The sequence below is a fragment of the Ammospiza caudacuta genome, chromosome 6 (assembly GCF_027887145.1).
Source record: "Ammospiza caudacuta isolate bAmmCau1 chromosome 6, bAmmCau1.pri, whole genome shotgun sequence".
Classification (NCBI taxonomy): Eukaryota; Metazoa; Chordata; class Aves; order Passeriformes; family Passerellidae; genus Ammospiza; species Ammospiza caudacuta.
The window spans coordinates 42,545,972-42,565,471 of NC_080598.1; the positions used below are offsets into that span (position 1 = coordinate 42,545,972).

The following is a 19,500-nucleotide window of genomic DNA, read 5'->3' on the forward strand; positions in this document are numbered from 1 at the left end:
AGTCTCAGAAGCTATTACTTTCATTTTTGTAAGCTTAAATAAATGAATCTGTCTAAAGCTTCAGGCCACCACAACTGTGGTTGAGTGGTCCAATACGATAAATGCCAGACTTTATGGATTCCCTGATAGAATCCATCTGCAGGGCCAGCATGGCACTGAGGCAGCCCAGTCTCTGAGGCTGTTGATTCTGGGTGTTGAATCACTTTTCCCTGCCTTGTACAACAGAAATGTGCTTCAGCTTGACTGAAAATTGATTTCACAGCGCAGGCTTTTGTTAGTATTTATGCAATGCCTGCAAGCTGATGGGTTAATTACCTCAGAAAAAGACATGCATCTAACTTGCTTGCAGACTTTATGGAGTGACCAGGTGGTTCCAGCAGGTAGCTGTCAATAGTCTTTTTGCTGAAGCACTAGGCTGTCAGTATGACTCCTCCATTAAGCCACTCACTGCACATTTAAAGCTGAGGGAGATAACTGTGAATCTTTATGCTGCAAATCAAATTTTCAAATGTTCTGAAAGGCCATGCAGCTATATTGCATATCTTGGAGGGACTGGAAAAAAGAAACCATTCCAAAGTAGTTCAAGGGCAAGAGATTACAGCCATTTACCAGATAGTGACCACAGGGTTTTTTACAGTCCATTGTGGATCAGAAGAGGCTGTGCTCTGAGGGGGCCTCAGGAAACCTGATTTTGCTAGCCTTGACAGCTGCTGTCACTTCCATAGCACGAGGGCTTTCACTAGTTATCAGCACCAGCACCAGGAGTGTTCCATGAGCAGCTGTGCTGGCACGGGAGTCAGGAATCACACATGGCTCCAAAGCTATGGGTTAGCCATAACCGAGTTAAAGTGTACAGGGCCTGAAGGTCACTGATTCAGCTGCTAATGTCAGGACCAGAGGCTGCCAGCTTCTTCAGGTGCTCGGTCCTGGTCATGTACACATAACAAGCTAAAACCAAAGTGCAAGTTTTTTTAAAATTACTCAGTCCTTTATTGTGGTTTGTTTTTTTTTTTTTTTTTTTTTTTTTTAAGTACATTGCAAAGACATGTATGTTTCTGGAATTACTGATTTGGTATATTTTTTTTGTGGGCTACAGTGAACTCCTGGAGTTTTCCATCATTAGCAAGAAGAGACCGAGCAGCAAGTCAGAGCAAAGCCTAAACAGAAACAAAGTATTAGTAGGAAACCGGTGTTTCCACGTGTGCTGTAACAACCTGGGATAATGTGTCTTCCGTATTGATTTATGTGGAAAAAGGAGCTCAGCAGATTGACGGTTCCGGCATAACGTTCAACTGTACGGTAGCAATCCATATAAAAAAGGTTTACTGGAAGAGGAACCAGGCTGCAGCTGAAGACTGCAGTCCTGGTAACCATCCCAAGGGAACCGGGAGATCCCAGGCACCGAGCCGTTCTCGTCTCTTTTCGGGGCGACGGGAGCAGCCGGCGGCACCGTCGCCCCGCCCCGCGCTCGCCCCGAGCCCGCGCGGTGTTTCCGGCCGGGGCTCGTCACGTCCGGGCGGCGGAGATGCCGGTAAGGCGGGTGCTGGGGGTGGTCCGGCCGCTCCTGCGGGGCTTGCCGACCCCCGTGGGGTGCGGAGCCCAGCGAGGCGCGGGGAGACGCCCCGGTCCTCCTGTCCTTCCTGTCCCCGCTGCCGGGGCCGCCCCTCACGGCTACGGCCGGACCCCCGCCCTGGGGCGGGCGGCACCTGCCCCGCCGGGCCTCGGCGCTCCGCCCTGCCCCCGTTCCTCCCCGGGCCTCCGCAGGGCTCCTCCCGGCCGGGGCGTAGGCAGCCGGGCCTGGCAGCGCTGGCTCTGGTGCCCGTGGGTCGCTCGGGGCCCGCCCTGCCGGGCACGGGCTGGCAGGGGCAGCGGGCGGCGGGAGGAGCGCCGGGCCCGCTGCGAGGCAGGGCTGAGTTACTCTGTGCCTGCTCGCTGTGTGCGGTGTCTTGCCCCTCCACGGCGAGTGAAGCTCCGTGCTGCAGTGCTGCTGTCAGGAGTGTGAGAGGAAGGCTTTTAGGTTCTCTTTTTAGCTGATCCGGTATTCTCGTTACTTTTTAACATAGTCGATAGACTGGTAGTTGTGTTGGAAAGGGGAAAAAACTGTATGTTCACATTTTTCTCCCATCAGCAGTGTCTGAGTGTTGTCCGGGCAAGCAAGAAAAGCTTGTTCTCATGTTCCCCTTTTAGCGCAAGCATCATATGTGTATTTGTGAAATAAGTTCTATTTATCTGGGCTCATCAAGAAATTAAATTTCTGATTCTGTGAAATATCTCGGCTGACAGGAAGAACTGATGTTTCCTGCTGACAGTTTGTTTGTATATGGGTCCCTTTTATCAATAATTTGGATAATTCCACTGTGTTGTGGACTGGGAATTCAGCTTCCTCATATCTTGCATACTTTATGTGATTTGCAGTTGATCCCATAAGTTTCCAGAACAGACAAGGCAATTGTGCATTAAAAATTAGTGATTGCAAAGAAAATGTGGTAAATAACATCTGAACACTGTGAAATTAATTTTTAAAGGCTGTTTCGTTGATTCAGTGAAAATAGAAATCCAGGAACCTTAGTTAATGAGTTTTACCAATACCTCAAAGTACATTTTATAGTTGCATCAACACATGTTCACTTCTTTTTGCTTTGCTCTTGTTTTTCAGTTCCTCTTTCTTTATGTTTCCTTTTTTGTTGTTTTAGGTTAAATTAATTATTTCCGCAGCACAGCTTCTTGCAGAAGGACCGCCACACTGGTTTGCACTTAGGAAAATATGAAAATAAGCAGGGAGTGTTGTTCTCTCTGAACTAAAAAAAAAAACCTTAAAAAAAAAATCTGTGCCTTGCTGAGAACAGCTGCAGGAGTTGGACACTTGAATCAATGTTATCGGATGAGTTAGAATCCAAACCTGAGGTGAGCAATTATGAACTGAGTTTGGTTCCCAGGAATGTTTATGGGCAACACTTAGAGTCAATGAGTTTATTCAGATTGCTGCTTACATACTAATTTTCCAAGTGTTTACAGTGACATCTTCTAATGCTTCCATGCTTTGATTTGAATGGTAAAAAATTAGAAAATATTGCAAGTTTTTTTTCACCTCCTTTCAAGTATCAGCCAATATTCTTGCCTGTTCTCAGGTTACATTTTTTCCACTATTACAGCATTATTTTATTATGAGAATAAAATAAATTAATGAATTGACTATTTCTTTTCCTCAAACCAAACTGACTCTACTTCATTTTGGACAATCTGAATTATTCTATCAGCATCAGCCAGTCCTGTTCCTCAGAGTACTCCTGTTGCCATTCAGCAGTTGGAGAAGTGGTAGGCAGCAGCACACGGGGGATCCCAGTTGCTCGCTGTGAGGCTGCTGGACTGTTCCAGGTTCAGCTGGGCATGAAGTGCAGGGACATTTGTGCAGGCACAGCTGGCCACAAACAGGTGAAGCATGAACATACAGATTATGACATGTGCAGGGAAGGCAAGAACAGCCATGGTTTGCTGGTGGGTTATAGCTGTGCCCTCATCACTCGACTCTCGTGCATACTCACATTCACATCTCTGCCAGGCCTACAGTCCTTCTGCCCAGAGCCAGGGCTTTTAAGCCAGTTTCTGGCTGGAATAGTTTTTGGGTTTTTTCCAGACTCTGGGAGCCTCCTGCTTGCATTAGTCAACTAGAAGCTCACTAGCAGTGGACTCACTTGTGGGTAGAATATTTAGGAATGTCTTTGGTAATTAGATAGGAGGGACTGCAGTGATCAGGCACAGCAAACATATGTTTGGAGTCTCTTCTCTCCCCCCTACCCCTGGTTCTTCATTTATCTACCTTGATTCCTCCTTTGATCCTCCCCCTAAACATAGCATAATAAGCTTAACACATCCTGGTGTCTTTGTTGTATTGGATAGTAAGTTTGGTCTCTCATATGAGACCATTCTGATAAGCCACAATAGCTTTTCTTCTTACCAGTTAAAATTTCTGGTTAAGCCTTTACAAGATGTCACTCTGGCAGTGGCTCACTAATCAGTTGTTGAGGAGTTCTGGGTTTTGTTACTCTTACCTGTAATGTGCTAGATACAAGTGTTTGCAATTTGTTACATTCAACACCACCACCCCCACCTCCTGCCTCTCCTATTTCTTGCCCGTTTTTTGAGGTTGAATGGCCATTAGTTGGCTCTTTGAGCATTAGAGATCCCCACTTAGAGATGCAGGGGTTTTATCACTTGGTGTTCTTGCTTTTCCTGGTTCTCAGCTTTACCTCTGCAGATGCTGAAGTCCTAGAGCAGAGGATATGGTACAGCTATGAAATACCTTTTGGGGAAGTTTGCAAGACATAATTGAATGGTTTTTGTTGAGTCTTCTGAACAAAAGTCTTGCATTTCTACCCCTATGAACAGTGCAGCATGTGTCTTAACTGGTACTCTAAAAAGAATGATGAATCCATGCTGGTAATTCATTACAGCTCATGTGATATATTAAGGCATTTGTTTCTCAACAGAGCAGCCAAAGCCCTTCCAATCACACTGTTCAGGAAAAGTAGCTGCAGATTCCTGGCAGCTCTGAGTAGTCTCAGCACGATCTGCAGAGTTCCTCTCTCTTGCCTTGTCACTGGTATATCTCATACATTCTATCAATTTCCCTCTGAGTTCTGACTCTTAAGGTGGGAGGACTTTGTTACTTTTGTCTGTGAATGGGTGGTTTCCCTTAGGTTATTTCTGACAGCCAAGGACCAGGACAGTTGGAATGCTCATTCCTCAAATAGGAGCTGTAACTGGGCTTTGTCTTTTCTCAACTTGAGTAAGGTATTAGTTAATTAGGCTTGTTTACATAATAGTCCTATTTCCTCATGGCAGAGTTGCATTTCCTTCCCAGCAAGCCCATAATAAGAGTTAGCTGTTTATTCTCCAGAAGAAGCAGGCCTGGTAAATAAAAAAGTTATAGTGGTTGTTGGAGAGGGCATCCTTTCTGTAGATGCTGTCTTCTAAACCATATTCCTCAATCTTGATTAGGCTATTTTATACTAAAAATTTTGATTTATTTCCATGTATATATACCCTTTTTTTTTTTAGTTCTGATTATGAAACTTGGGTGTTAAGTTAGTACTATTTTCTATTGCTTTGATGTGGAACTGGTACATACCCTTTTTACACTTTTCCCAAAGAGCGGTTCAAATATCTCTGAAAGTAAATAATGATTTTATATCCTCTAGTGAGCCATGGCACCACAATTCTTATAGCCACAGATGTTTTTTCATATATCCTACCATGTGAGAAGTATATTAATTAAGAGCTAGCTGTATTTCTGTGACATTTAGATGATAAGAATCAAAGCACTATGTCTCTATTACATAGACTTCTTTACTACTGGTTTTATCCCTAAAGAAGCCACCAACATACCATTAAATATTTAATGCTTTCATAAGAAGTTACAAAGTTGCTTGGAGACAATTGTAAGAACAGATGGATCTGCTTTTTCTTCTGGACTCCCTGCCCCCAAAGCTATGTAACTATCATCCCTCAGGGAACTGCTAAGATCTGCCTTTTGCATGCTTTAAACCTTCGAGGTGATTTATCACAGTTGCACGTATTTCCAGTCACCTCCACCATACTGGTCTGGTACAGGATGCTTTCTGCTCTTGGGGTAACTCCTAGCATAATCAAATGAATTACAACTCTGTTCTGTGAATTGAATTAGTTTTTGAAAAGGGGGTGAAGAGAGGTATTTTAGCCTCTCCTTTCTCTCCTCCTCAGCGCTGCACAGAGAGAGACACTTGTGATTTAATTAGTTCCCCAGAGGCTGTATGGGAGGAGGACATCCCAGTTTCTAGGTAACAAGCCTTCTGCCCTGCACACCCTTCAGCTCCAGCCCCTCCTTTCTCCTCCCCCTCCACTAAATTTTCTTTTGACCTCTTTATTTTGTTGTGGTTCACTGGTTAAATTTAGAGCAGGAATGGCTTTGATTAAAGACATGGTCCCTGCTGCTCTGGGAACCTAGTCTAGCTCTCCAGCTGTCTGGTGGGAGGATAGATCTGAGGTTCTGGAGAACCTTCTTACCCTGTCCCTCCCAGCAATCCCCACTTCAGCCAAAGCAGCTGCCTGACACTTCTTGCCTTTTGAATCATCTATTATGGGACAAACTTATGATCCATCCCAGGTGGTCATATCATCATTTGTTTCTGGTTTTGTTGGGTTGGTTGGTTGTGGTTTTGGTTTGGTTTTCTTTTCAGTTTTTGTTTATTTGTTTGTTTTTGGTGGGTTTTGTTTGGTTTTTTGATTTGTTTTTTGTTGTGTGTATCTGGTTTGATTTGGGGTTTTTTGGATTTTATTTTGTTGGGTTCTTTGTTGTTGTTAATCTAGTAGAGGTTCTCAATTATTTAAACAGTTTTTTGGTTGTTGTTTGTTGTGGGTTTTTTTTTTTTTCTCTCTCAGGTCAGGGACATTATTTAAGTCTCTAGGTAACACAAACATTCTATATTGCTTGCAGTGATAGACCCTGGCATAATCCTGTCCAACCATTTCTTATTGACCAGCAGGGATAACAAGTATTTGCTTAGTGACCAGAGCCAAGAAATATTTTACATTTTTTAATACCTTCACTGTATTATTTACAGAATTTTCAGTTATGTGGCATTTCAGCTGAAGTAGTTAAAGGAGAGTATATTCAAGAAGGTGATATGGCAGATCAAAATAAAGTTCATTATATCAATATCATTAATTATATCATTCTATCATCATATGAACTTTGGCCTCCAAGGATTATAGATTCTCTTTGTATGATTCACATCTGTCCCATAAAGTTTCAGTCTCTTGAGTCAAGGATGTCCTTTTGCAATATTAAAATTTATTTCAAATTCCAAGGGATGGCTTAGCTGTAGAGTAAAGCCACCTCACACCTTTGGTAATCTTCTGTACATTCAGCTTCCCTAACTATGCCTATTCTGGTGTCCCAAGATGACTTCTCTGCTTTGCTTACAAATTCTAGCACTTTGGTCACAGTGGATCAGTCTCCTCCCTATGGGAGGCATTCTACAGTCACCATCTCAGGAATATTTACAGCCTATTTGGGGCCTGTTTGTGATGCCAGATGTTATTTGGTTATGGGATCTGTCAAACTGTGTCATCTAGGAGGCTCCTGCCTTCCTGGTCTTTCAGACATGAGACCACCAGACTGTTCCCAGGTGCACACAGAAGAGCACCTGGGCCTGAACTGCAAAAATGTGCCTGTGCATACACAGACAGTACAGACATTATGGCTGTGTGGCAGGATAGGGCTTTTACCAGCACACTCAAACACAAATGGCATTCCTGTGGAAAAGAAAGGCCACAAATGGCCTAATCCTGTCCCTACTTATCAGGTAAAAAGGCTTGACATTGGCTAGCATATCACATGTGCCTTCCCTTGGCTGACATGCATACTTGTGGTCATGCATCTGTCCACTCTTTGCCAAACCTTGAGTTCTTCCAGTATCCATCTCCAGGCCTTGGGCTTTTTAATTCAACCTCTGGCCAGGATCTTGGGTTTCCAGATGGTGTTTTTCTCTGTTTCACAGCTATGCCAAAGTGAATTTAATCAAATGAATGTACTCAGAAACCATTTAGGAGCAGAAAGTATGAGATAGACCCCAGTGGGGATGCAGAGCAGCAACCTGCAGCCTACTGATGTGGTCAATCAGTATTACCCCAATCCCCTTTCAGTTCCCTATAGTTGTTTCTGACCTATGATTCCTCCATTTCTTTGCCTTTGGTCCTTCCCCTAAACATCCACAAGTTTTCCACAGTCCCACAGTCTCCACTCAAGATACCTTGATATGTTTTACCCAGTCCCAGAATTTGCCCCATATCCCATAGGAAGTTTGCTCTTGCCTACGAGATGTGGGTTCTGGTAACCCAAGATAGCATTGTTCCTCTTCCTTACAAAGTTTCTGGTTGAATTTTTTCAAGGTCACACTCAAGTTATTCCTGTACTGGCCCATCCATCAGTGTCCCAGGAGTTCTGGGTATTTTTACTCTCTCTTATCTGCAGTTTGCTGGAGTTTGTTAGTGTTTGTGTATCTGTGTGTTTAATTTATCACCTGTCCTGTTCCTAGGATTTCTATGCTGAATAGCCAATTACCAGATACCCTTATAATTTCCTATTTACTTGCAGCCACAAAACCATATTGTAAGAAGCTGAAGACAGCATGACACAATGTTTGTAATGAGTTCTTTCCTGTATTCCAGTTGCTGTGGTTGTTCACAAAGGTATTCAATGATTTTGAATAGGAAGGTTTAGGAAAAAATCTGTCAAGATAAAACTAACATGAAAACTTTTTATTTTGTCCAAATTATTTGAGTGATGGTTGGTTTGCTTTAGTTTATGTGCAGGGTTGAGGTTTTTTTATTCCACATTTTAATAATGGGCATGATTCATGTTGGTTTGTTTCCTTCTGCTTTTTTTGCCTTCTCATAATTCTCTGTACTAGTTTGTCATTACTTTACAAAGCAAATTAAAAGGAATTTCTTTCTTCTGACCATCTGTTTGTGGTTGCTGCATTTTGCTTTTCTCTAGTGGCTTAATATTGCTATGTTGAAGTGGAGGGTTTGAAGCAAAGCTTTTTTTTTGTAGGAGGCAAGTTTCATTTAGGACCTTTTGTATAAAAATAGGCAAGTCCATAAAATGGGTATTTCATGGTGGAATGAGAAGCAGTAGGGCTCATCAGCATAAAAGACAATCCTATAATTTAAATCTTAGTGCTCACAGTTTTTAGTCTCTCCTTCTTTTTTCTACTTGCCTTGCACATTATTCCTAACTTTCTTTTTACTTCCCTTTCTCCTATTTTTCAATCCTTAATTAGAATGCATGGCCCTGGGTGTGGGGGGAGGGAGACTGTCTCTTATTGCCTACATATCTTTGATAACATAAAAATAAATTCATCTTCTTGCTAGGTCCTCTGGATACTCTTATATCTAAGATGAAACAATTCTAACCTTTCAAACTGCCATCTGGCTTGTGGCCTAGTTCAAATGGCACATTGCCATCTGAATGACTGCAGGACTTAATTTGTAGCTTCCTAAGTGTCAGTGATGACAGCCTGCTCCTAAGGGAGGGTGAGCAGGGAGTCCAGGGTGATCCCAGCCCAGGCAGTGCCCTCACAGACCAGGGCACAATACTGCAGCACCTGAGCATGGAAGGCAGAGGCAGGTGCTGGAATCCACAGCCCTCAGCCCTAGACAAGGCAAAGTGGTGAACCAGTCCAGGGTCTACCCAGAGTCCAGGTAGGAGCAGCAGAAGATGGAGCTGGAGAGACAGATACAGTAAAAATCTGAGGTTCATGCAGCAGACAGGGCTTGAGACAGGTAAACCTACAGCACAACTCAGGAAGGAAATGACTGGCCCAGGCTGAGCTTAGAAGGAAGTCCCTAGGGAGACAGTGTGGGTGCAGGTCCCAGGGAGACCAATCAGGGCTGTTAAAGCTTCAGGGTTCCTACAGCAGCAGCAGCTCTTTGATTAAAAGTGCTTGAGAAAGCATCAGTATTTCTAAGTGTTTTTGTGAGAGGAAATCAACATAGAGAAATCAGAGCACAAAATACAATTTTGTTTGTTTTCTTTACAGTTTCTTTGATTTAACAGACTTTCTCTTGATGTAAGAGAGACTCAAAAGGCTGCTGTCTGCCACAGGAATAATTTGGAATTAGATGCCAATAGTTCTGAAAAGGAAGTACTAAGACAATCACAACATACAAAATAAGAATCAAATTATCTGTGACTGTTGGGTTTTAATCACAAATATACAATAGGAATGTCAGGATTTTTTTGTCTTTTTCTTTAGACACTGATGAACTATCTCACTGCACAGACAGCTCCATCTGGGCTCTCTGTGACTGCATGTTAAAATGTGTCCCAATGAGGCTAGTAGCTTTTGAATAACTATTTTGTACAATTTCCATCTAAATGCCAAAGATAAAAAATTGCTACAGTTGTTTGCTAGACAGCAGTAGAATCCGCAGAATGCGGGATTTTTGTCAAGGAATTTCCTAGAGATAAGAAACTCGAGGTTTAACTTTTTAGTGTATTGTTACTGTCCATATTTCTTCATTCAGTGTTTTAAAAAAAACCCTGAGAATGTGAGTATATGAGTTAATTTGTTTGACAGAAATTAAAGGCTAACAAATAGATCCTACGTGTGGGATTTGAGCAGTATTTTCTCTGAAATATGGAGTATGTGACTGGGTGTGTTACAACTGGCCCCCTTCTGTCCTTCTGAAGTGTAAATCCCTACAGGGGAGAGATTTGAGACTGTGTTTAGGAAAGCTCATGCAGTTCACAGAATTTGTTGTCTATTGCAAAAGTTAGACTGTGTTATCTCCTAACTCCCAGCAGCACTTCCTTTGTTAAATCAAAATGAATACAGGCTGAGTGCTTGTAGCTTTATCCTCAGAAACATGGGCAGCACAAAGTACCTGGTTGTGTTCAAGGGTTGCTGCCTAAGGAAAACCTTCATGGATTTTTTTGGGATCTATCCCCACACTTCTCATTTCACTTGCTAACTAGGCTGGCTTGGGGTTCATTAGCATATGACACACACTAGAAATTAGTGTGTGCCACTGGAGACTCACTGGGGAGAGCAGGATCACACAGGAAGCAGATAAGAATGGAGTTTAATAAGAGGACAGGATGGAGTGTAAGAGTTAGGCTGTGCCAGACAACTGAATTGGCCAACTTCCTGCTTATGTGCAATGGGCCCCTTTTATCCTTCCCTCTCCATTTTCTTATGTTTGTTCTGCCCTGATCCATCTTGATCTTTTCCTTTTCTTGCCTTTGGCCTTTCCCTTAAACAATGCCTAAAAGGTCCTGTACAAATCCCCCCAAATCTTTTGACCAGTCCCAAATTCCTCCCCAGGGAATGCATCTCAGTTTAAGTCCTGTACCTCTTTATGCAACAGTCCCCCTTGTTTTGTGTAGTATTTTGGACAGGGTTTCTTCTGTTAATCCCCTGAGTGGGTGGGTTGGTTGTCCATCTTTGATGGTTTTAGGAGTAGTTGATTTGGATGGGTAAGGCTGTCTGTGTTCTTCCCTTTGTCATCCCAACCGTGTTTCTCTGACTGTTATCTGCTTTTGAATAGCCATATGATAGACATCTTTGTAACTTTGTAACTAGTTTTCTGATTGCTTTTTTTTAATTTAGAAAAGGCCTTTCAGTTAAGTATTAAGCTTTCAGTTAAGTATTTAAAGACAATGATGTAAAAAAATACCTGTACCAAAGGCTGAATGTGGAAAACATTACCTTGAAATGTTAGACCATAATAAAGTATCAAGTGGTAAAAAATTAAAAAGAAATATAGCCTACTTAGACTTATTTTGCAATGATCCAGAGCTGTTTATTATATGCTGAATGAGAAGTTTGTAGGTATTTCAGAGATGACAAACAATTATTTCCTTGTATTAAATTGAGAAGTTTACATTTATATCTGTGTGTATTCATGGTATTATATTCAATGTCTCCTACAAGACAGTAGGGACTACTGGATTGACTGGATTTAGTACCTTTTTAAATGATTTGTGCTGCTCTTGACCTAATCTTCAGTATGTTTTTTCAGCTGCTGGTTCAGTTTGTTCAAAATACTTCTATTCCACTGGGACAAGGACTGGTGGAATCAGAACCAAAAGACATTACCTGTCTCTCTTTGCTTCCTGTTACTGAGACCTCAGAATGCAACAGACTCATGTTGCCAGGTAAGATCTATGTGGCAGATCTTTGTGACCCTGCCCTTCGTACAACTGTCTTTACTTCACCACTCTGGCCCCACTGTCTCTTGCTGACATGACATTCCAGGGATGGAGGAACAAGTTCAGCAGAGTGACGGAACTTTCTTCAATTAATAGTGAAGTCTGACTAGTTAGAAACTTCCTCCTCCCTTCTCTCTCAAGTTCTGGGTTTTTTATCTTAGAAAAATAATTTCATAGATGTCCTTTAGTCACAGTATATTTTTACTTTTATTTACTCTGGTTTCACTTTCTTCATTAGATGATGAAAGAGATCTCACTTCTCCAAGTCACACTAATTCTTCCAAAGATGTTTCTTCATCTGCTGTCTTGAGAAGTCTCCAGGTAAATGTAGGCCCTGATGGAGAGGAGACAAGGGCACAGAATGTACAGAAACCATCTGAACTTCTGTCAACTCCAGAAACTTCTAGTTTATTGCAAGACTTTCAGCCCAGCGACAGCACTTCATTCATTCTTCTCAACTTAACAAGAGCAGGTAATTGTCCTTCTGTTTGTCATCTGGCTGGATATGTCTCAGCAGAATGCAGGAGATACAAGTACAAATCTGTCCCTGCTGCTTATAAAGAGGAAAGATAATGAAATTTGCTGGGCATTATTGGATATTTTAGGAGCACTTAGTCATCAACATCTTTCTACAATGTAGAGGTCACTGGAGACTTTTTCAGGGCAGCTATTTCATCCATGCTATGAGCACTGATATCTGAGAAACAAAAGAAATTCCCCTCTGTTGCATTATTGTTTCACAAATTTGTCTTTTCTAGGGCTGGGGTCTCCCACAGAGCACTTGGTGTTTGTTCAAGATGAAGCAGAAGATTCTGGCAATGACTTTCTCTCCCATGACAGCACAGACAGCAGTACCCCGTGGTTCCTACGAGTGCAGGAATTGGCCCATGACAGTTTAATCGCTGCCACTCGGGCACAGCTCGCAAAGAATGCCAAAGCAAGCAGTAATGGTAGGAGATCCACAGATTGTGTCCCAAAGTTGAATGTTCCATACAAGACTCCTAGTTTCACATTGTCTCTTCCTCTATTTCTCTCTTGCTTTGAATCACTTATGACATCTTCAAATCATCAGTGACAGAATTATACAAAACAATTATGCATTTTTCTTCATTATAAATAGGCTTCTAATTTTTTCTTGGGGAATGAACTCTAGTGGAACCATCGGTTCATTGTAGCCTACTAGTTCTCCAGTACATGTAAAGAATATCTTCTTGCTGACAGTATCTGCTTGATTTTCAACTTTCATTTTCACTTTTAAGAGCCTATTTTTAATACATACTGTGAATTATACTTTCTTTTTGGCTCCACTGAGCTTGAAGATCAGTTTTCTGGAGAATTCATAATTGGATTTAGTCACATGCTTCAGACTTAATTATTTTAATAAATAATTGCACACAAATGCAATACCTCTTATTTTAGCTGAGGTGTTTTCAAAAGCAGCTTAGCTAATAGGTGAGATTGACTGCTAGTTAAAATTTCTTGTTTGATGTTGGTATAGAGACCATTTTTACCATTTCTGGTGCATTGGCTTTCTATTCTTTTTGTGATAAACCTTATCTGGTAGCAGCTGATCTTATCCAGATGGCTTGTTGGGAATAGTTTATGGTCCTGGTAGGGTTTGTAAATCTGTGTCTGATCCCTGCTACAGGCTAGGCAGCAGCATGTAGGACATCCTAAAAAGTTAGTAGCCAGACACACACGTGATTTATAATCCTGTATCATATATGATGCTGTTTTTTCTATTAAATTTGACACATTATAGTAATCTGTATATATTTTTTTTTGGTGGGCTTTTTTTTTCCAGGGGAAAATGTTCATCTTTGCACAGGAGATGGGCAACCAAAAGATTCAAGCCCCATTCCTCATTTATCTCGTGTGGAAAGAAAGCTGAAGTGCACAGTTGAGGGCTGTGATCGGACATTTGTATGGCCAGCTCACTTCAAGTATCATCTGAAAACACACCGGTGAGCAGAGTGAAGCTATTTGTTGTTATGGCCTTGAAAAACTGCACTCTGTATTTGAGATAATGTTAGGTTTTGACATTAAGAAGCTGGCATTATTCATAGAAATATTAGGTCTGTTGAGTGCTTTAAGTCAGTTATGCTGAAAAACTTGGAGTAGATTTAGATCATTTTGCAGGTCCTTGTTATGTTTGGTTTAGAATTTTTGAATTTTAACAGGTATTCATATTTAATAAAAGAAAGAAGTCAAGTGTTCATGAAAAAGCGCGTTGCAGTAGCTGGTAATGAAACAGCTTTTTGTTGCTTTGCAGTAACGACCGCTCCTTCACCTGCCCAGCAGAGGGTTGTGGGAAAAGTTTCTACGTCTTGCAGAGGCTGAAGGTGCACATGAGAACTCACAATGGTGAAAAACCCTTTGTGTGCACAGAACTGGGCTGTGGTAAACAGTTCACAACAGCTGGAAATCTGAAGAACCACCTACGAATTCACACTGGTGTGTTTTAGACCTCACCTATTTGTGGTCTGCTGAGGTGGGGTCTTTCCTGAGGAATAAACCACTTCCTCCTCTGTCCTCAAACTATTGAAAGTATTATGTTGTTTACCTCTGCCCTCCATTAATGTCCCTTTTCTGTCAATTCACCTTGATCTGTAGGTCAGCCAAATCAAGTGCTAATCTCTTACTATCCTGTATAGTTTCACACAAGGTTTACCTTTCAAATGGTGTGTGGTGATGCTGTATTCTGCTCAGACACATACTCTGAAGATTCCCTTCCAGTAGTGTGATGGAGGGAGGGGTGTGTGAGACTAGACTGTTACCAAGGGAATAGTTAGTGAACATGACTTCTGAAATTGTGTTTTGTAAAGAGGTTATTTGAAATTCCTGAAAGGCTCAATAGCTTAGACAGTAGGAGCTGTACTGACATCTGCCTGACTGACTAGCTTGTGTTACCTATGCTGCTTGTAGAATGACTACATTTGGGACATATGGGGAAATGAGGAATGCAGTGGAATGAGTAGCAAAAATACAGTAGCAAGGAAAAGTAGCAAAAAGCATTAATTAGAAGGCAGCATTATGGTGTGCAAACTGCTGTTTGTGCCAATGCTAATTTGGGATGTTACTGTATACTGGAGCCTGTACACTCTCAATTCATGCTCAGCTTTTTATAGTAAATAAAATAAGAACTTTATTTCGTAGTGCTGTATTTTATACATGGTTTGTTTATGATGGCTCCTCTGGAGAATATGATCCTGCCTTGTCAGTATTTTTAGAAGTTGGTATAGCAGCCAAAGTGCTTTAGGTATTTTTGTACTAGAAAGTTGTTTGAGAGAGGCACAGAAGTTAGTGTTGAAATGACCAGCAATGTAATAATGACCAGCAATTTAAATAATGACCTGCAAAGTTCATAGTGAATAATCTGGTGATTTTGTTTGTTTAGTTTTTGAAGCCTCAGGGTTATCGCAACACTCAAACAAATGGCCCAGTTCAGGCTTCTTGGAATATTGTTAGACATTCTCTGATGGCCTTGCAAGCATTGTACTACAGTTGGTTAACATTTCAAAATAACCTTGATAAGTGTGAGAGAACAAGGCCTCCCTGGTAAAATGAAATTACAGATTATGTGGGTCGCCAGCAGCTGTTTGTGCCTTCTGCCTGCCTTAAACACGACCGTATGGTATGTGGTGTGCCAATGCACATGGGAAAAAGCTGCTATTTTAAAGTATGTGCAGTCTAGCTGCAACACATGGTTTGGGGGCAGATGTTGGGATGTAGTTAAAAATTGTGTATCCCAATAATAAAATTTTGAATGTGTAGTAACAGCAGCCATAGTTTTTGCCGGTTTCTTTTGCATTTACAGCTCCCAGGCAAGCTCCCAGATTAAGTTAATAGGCCCAGCTGATACATGCACAATCCTCCCTGATCAGAGAGCATTCTGCAGCCAGCAGAGTAGTAGCTTCTGGAGGAGTAAATAGTAGCTTTCTAAACTGCAGATGGATAAAGTGGAATCAAGAGTTTGATCAGACCAAAGGTGTTATCAAATTGCAGGTGTAAATAGCTCCAGGGTGTCTTCTAGATGGAACCGTGTGCTCTTATTTAGGTCAACGGTAGTTTTTCCAAACTTTTAAAGATTTATAGCAAGCCTGAAAGTACAATCAGTGTTTGAGACTCTGCTACATATTTCAGCTTTGTAACACCAATTGGAACATGCTGTGTTGATCCTTTTTGCTTACAGCTGTCAAATACTATTGTAGATAAGAGGCTAATAAATGAGCTGTTGGGAGAAGAGTTCTAAAGGCAAAGTCACAGCAGAAATATCTTTAAAAACAAGTTTACTCTGAAAGAACTACATATATGTTGTACAATAAATTATTAAAATAGCTTGCTTTATCTCCTGTGGTCTTGCTATTACTCTTGTACAGGGGTTCAGTTAAAGACTTGAAATCATAGTGTTAAACATGGTATATTTAGTTCTTTAGTGGGATGTTGCAGGCAAAAGTTATGTCTAGCTTTATTAAGAGAGTGTTCAAAACAGATTAATTTTATGGCACTGCATTAATGTAGTAACCTCCCAGTTTATCATAACTTAAATAAATCCAAAATAGCTGGGATATGAACTTCAGCCCATGAGAACAATTTGTGCCTTGAATTACAGTTCCTCCTCACATAGATATAAATGACTGACACATCTCTCACAGGATTTTGGCAAGTTCAGCCTGATCTGAAATAAAGTATAGAATCTGATATGAAGTGAAATACAGTTAATTGGATTTTTGGCACTGAGAGGCAGAAAGGGAGCAGGACCCTGTGAGTGTGTGGAACAGAGAGCTGGTTGTTGAAAACTACAAATAGAAGATATATCATACATCAAGTGGTTTTATATTACTCTATTATTATTTATATACTTGGAAGATTATCTAGAAACAGTGCTTCAGTTTTGATGAATGATAGTCTAAGAATATTTTAAAATAATGCCTCTGTTTCCTCTGGTGAAGAGAATGCTCTAAGAGCCTTAGGAAACTTAGGAAGGATGTGCAATTTCCATGGAACTCTGATATGCATAAGGCCAAATGGGAGAATGGTGTAGAGATGTCCAGGCTGTTCTTAGGGACTTGGGCAACCAGATTAAGTTATGATCCCAAAATCTAAGAACTTACTTTTCCCTTGTAGGGGAAAAACCCTTTCTGTGTCAGGCACAGGGATGTGGTCGCTCCTTTGCTGAATACTCCAGTCTTCGCAAACATTTGGTTGTCCACTCAGGTAAGAGTCTTCATCTGACATTCTATGATTTGTCTGAAAAAAGACCTTTATTGTAGGACTTTGATTTGATTTCCTTAAGAAAAATCCTGGTTTCTAGAGAGCTTCTGGTCATGGTGTTTTTTGACTACCCTTGTGTAGTGCCTGTAGCCTGTACACTTTAATTTTTTAGTTTGTGTCTATTTTTAAACAACTGAAATTCCATTCTAAATTTTTTTTTTCTAAAATGCCATGAACTTGAATATCTTTTTCATAGCCGCCATTTGGTTCTTTAAAAGAGAGACTCTAGCATCTCTGTATATTAACCACATCCATTTGAATCTGATATCTCTTTCAAGTGGATTTCTTCCATAGGTAGAGTTTTCTGTTCTTTTTTCCTACTACATGCTTGTAATTGGACAAAGGTTTAAGTGGAAATGTATTTCACAAGTCTTTCAAAGCTTCTGCCTTCTGTTTTGATTGATCTGTCATAAATATCATCAGCACACAATGAAAATGGTATGTGGGGAATGGGAGATTTTATTGAGGTAATAACATTTGGGATTGAGTTCTCCATGCTCTTTCTGTCCTGTCTCCTTTGCTTCCATGCCATTGAGCCAAGAAGTATGGACAGCATGCTTATATTTTGAAAATGATGAACTGCTCTGTAAAATGAAAATCCTTTCACAGTGACAAGTCATCATCAAGTCTCTGCTCAGTAAAGTAAAGCAGGTGCTGCAATTTATTGTGTGATGGCAGGAGACAGCTTCCTTGCCTCTGGTCATTTTATTCTATCTGTGGGACATCAAGTATTTCCATATCAATGAGCTAATGATTTCAAATAACTTGTTTCCTCTCATCAGTCTGACTTGAAGACTTTGTTACTATTCAGACTTGAGTTATCCGACAACTGCCATCACTGATATCTAAACCTCTTTTGTTCTAGAAGCTTATGGCCCTCAAGGAGATGGGAATACGTCTTATTTGGTTTTTACTGATAAATTACCACCAGTGGTATTAACAGCCATTTCAAAACTGTTATTAGTTTTTTAGTTGATGAGGTCTCTTCTCCCAATATGGTAATTCTTGGGATATTTCTTCCCCCTTTGACTCCAAGGAGTGAAGCCTCATCAGTGCCAAATTTGTGGGAAGACTTTTTCCCAGAGTGGTAGCAGAAATGTGCATATGAGGAAACACCACTCCCGAATTGGAACAGCTGGCAGCAGGGAGCGAGAACAGCCAGGTAAAGAAGGGAGTGCACACACTCTGGGGGAAAAGTGCAGGAAAAGAATGAGTGGATGGTTGAAGAAAAGATGTTTGTCCTGATAATATGAGACCACAAGCCAGTAAGAAACAAAAGTCTGTTCCTCTTGGAGATAAGGACTGTTACTCTTCCTTTTTCTAGGACAGAAGACAAAGGTGTATTTTTTATGGCAGTCAAGGGGCAGATATGTTTATTGTTTTCAAAATCAATGTGAATCTAGTTGGGGTTTTTTTATGTGGATTTTTTTCCCTTGGTTATGTTTTCTTGTTGCAAGTGGCCTGGGTTTTTACACAATGTGAATTATTTAAAGAGAAAGCCAATCCTGCATAACATCCCACCATAGTAAGGTTCAAAACAGTAAACATGGTGTTTTCCATCCATTGGAGCACTTGGCTGCCCAAAGAGTAGGAATGGATAAAGAAGGTGTCTAGGGAAGAATTCAGTATGACTTGAAGTGGGGCAGGGATTGGATCTTATATTGCAGTGTAATTGCATCATGGAAATTCTCTTTTACGTTTTTTTTCACTATAGAGTCACTGATGGGCAGCAGTTTGCTGGAAGAATCGACAGTGCATAGTAAGAATCTCATCTCCATGAACTCTCAGCCCAGCCTTGGTGTTGAGTCTCTGCACCTGCCAGACACTGAGTCAATTATTGGAGTAGAAGAGGGTGAGACCAGCTGCTCTTTTTTCCGCCCTCTTATATGTGGTGACTGAGATGGGATTGATCATTCTTCCTTGAGGCTCACCATATTGCAATGTGATGAATGAACATTGGTTTAACTGTGCACAGAGGGGTGGGTAGATAGTGGATGAATCCTGAAACTGGAGTTGGAGAAGATCTGCTGGACCAAGTTTCTCTCTTGCAGAGTTTGAAAGGTGAAGTCTGCTTAGGTGTCACTTAGCCCATGTTGTGGAACGCCATTTCAAAACTGCTTATGCAGTCCATCTCTTAAAGCCTAAAGTGTTTGTTTTGCTGGAGCACCTAGGAGCCCAGCTAAGGACCAGGACCTCATTGTGCTAGGCACTGTTCAAATATTCAGTATCTTGAGCAACAGGCCTTCCTTCCACCCTTTACCTTCAGAGACTATATTCTAATACATCTCGCTGTCAGAAGCTGACTTACTATACGAAATAAATGTACTACTTGATATCATTTGGTTACATTTGCTGTGTTCTGTTCCTGCTTTTCCCAGTCATTTTTCTCCAAAATGTTTTTGGTATATCAAGCTCTTTAAATGAGACTTCCACATGGTGTTCTGAATACTTTGTTAACTTAAAGAGCCTTC

General features: G+C 41.1%; 1 protein-coding gene across 2 annotated transcripts; it reads left to right on the forward strand.

Moving 5' to 3' along the window:
* Window positions 1–1,517: 1,517 nt before the first annotated feature.
* Window positions 1,518–19,355, forward strand: ZNF410 (zinc finger protein 410). Of its 2 annotated transcripts, none has more exons than XM_058806520.1 (10): window positions 1,518–1,531; window positions 2,694–2,904; window positions 11,566–11,701; window positions 11,994–12,227; window positions 12,514–12,705; window positions 13,560–13,719; window positions 14,028–14,209; window positions 16,883–16,972; window positions 18,066–18,191; window positions 18,744–19,355. In XM_058806520.1, the coding sequence occupies exons 2-10, from the start codon at window positions 2,872–2,874 to the stop codon at window positions 18,926–18,928; spliced, it is 1,338 nt and encodes a 445-aa protein (XP_058662503.1). In that variant the 5' UTR covers window positions 1,518–1,531; window positions 2,694–2,871; the 3' UTR covers window positions 18,929–19,355. The 2 variants fall into 2 exon arrangements, with proteins under 2 accessions (XP_058662503.1, XP_058662502.1); XM_058806519.1 differs by lacking the exon at window positions 1,518–1,531 and adding an exon at window positions 1,857–2,017.
* Window positions 19,356–19,500: the final 145 nt, after the last annotated feature.

What these genes read in the sequence shown, in the direction of transcription:
- ZNF410 (XM_058806520.1), top strand. Translation starts at nt 2,872, where the DNA reads ATGTTATCGGATGAGTTAGAATCCAAACCTGAG. An exon ending in TATCATCTGAAAACACACCG is followed by an intron (nt 13,720 to 14,027) that starts GTGAGCAGAGTG and finishes GTTGCTTTGCAG; the next exon opens with TAACGACCGCTCCTTCACCT. An exon ending in CCACCTACGAATTCACACTG is followed by an intron (nt 14,210 to 16,882) that starts GTGTGTTTTAGA and finishes TTTCCCTTGTAG; the next exon opens with GGGAAAAACCCTTTCTGTGT.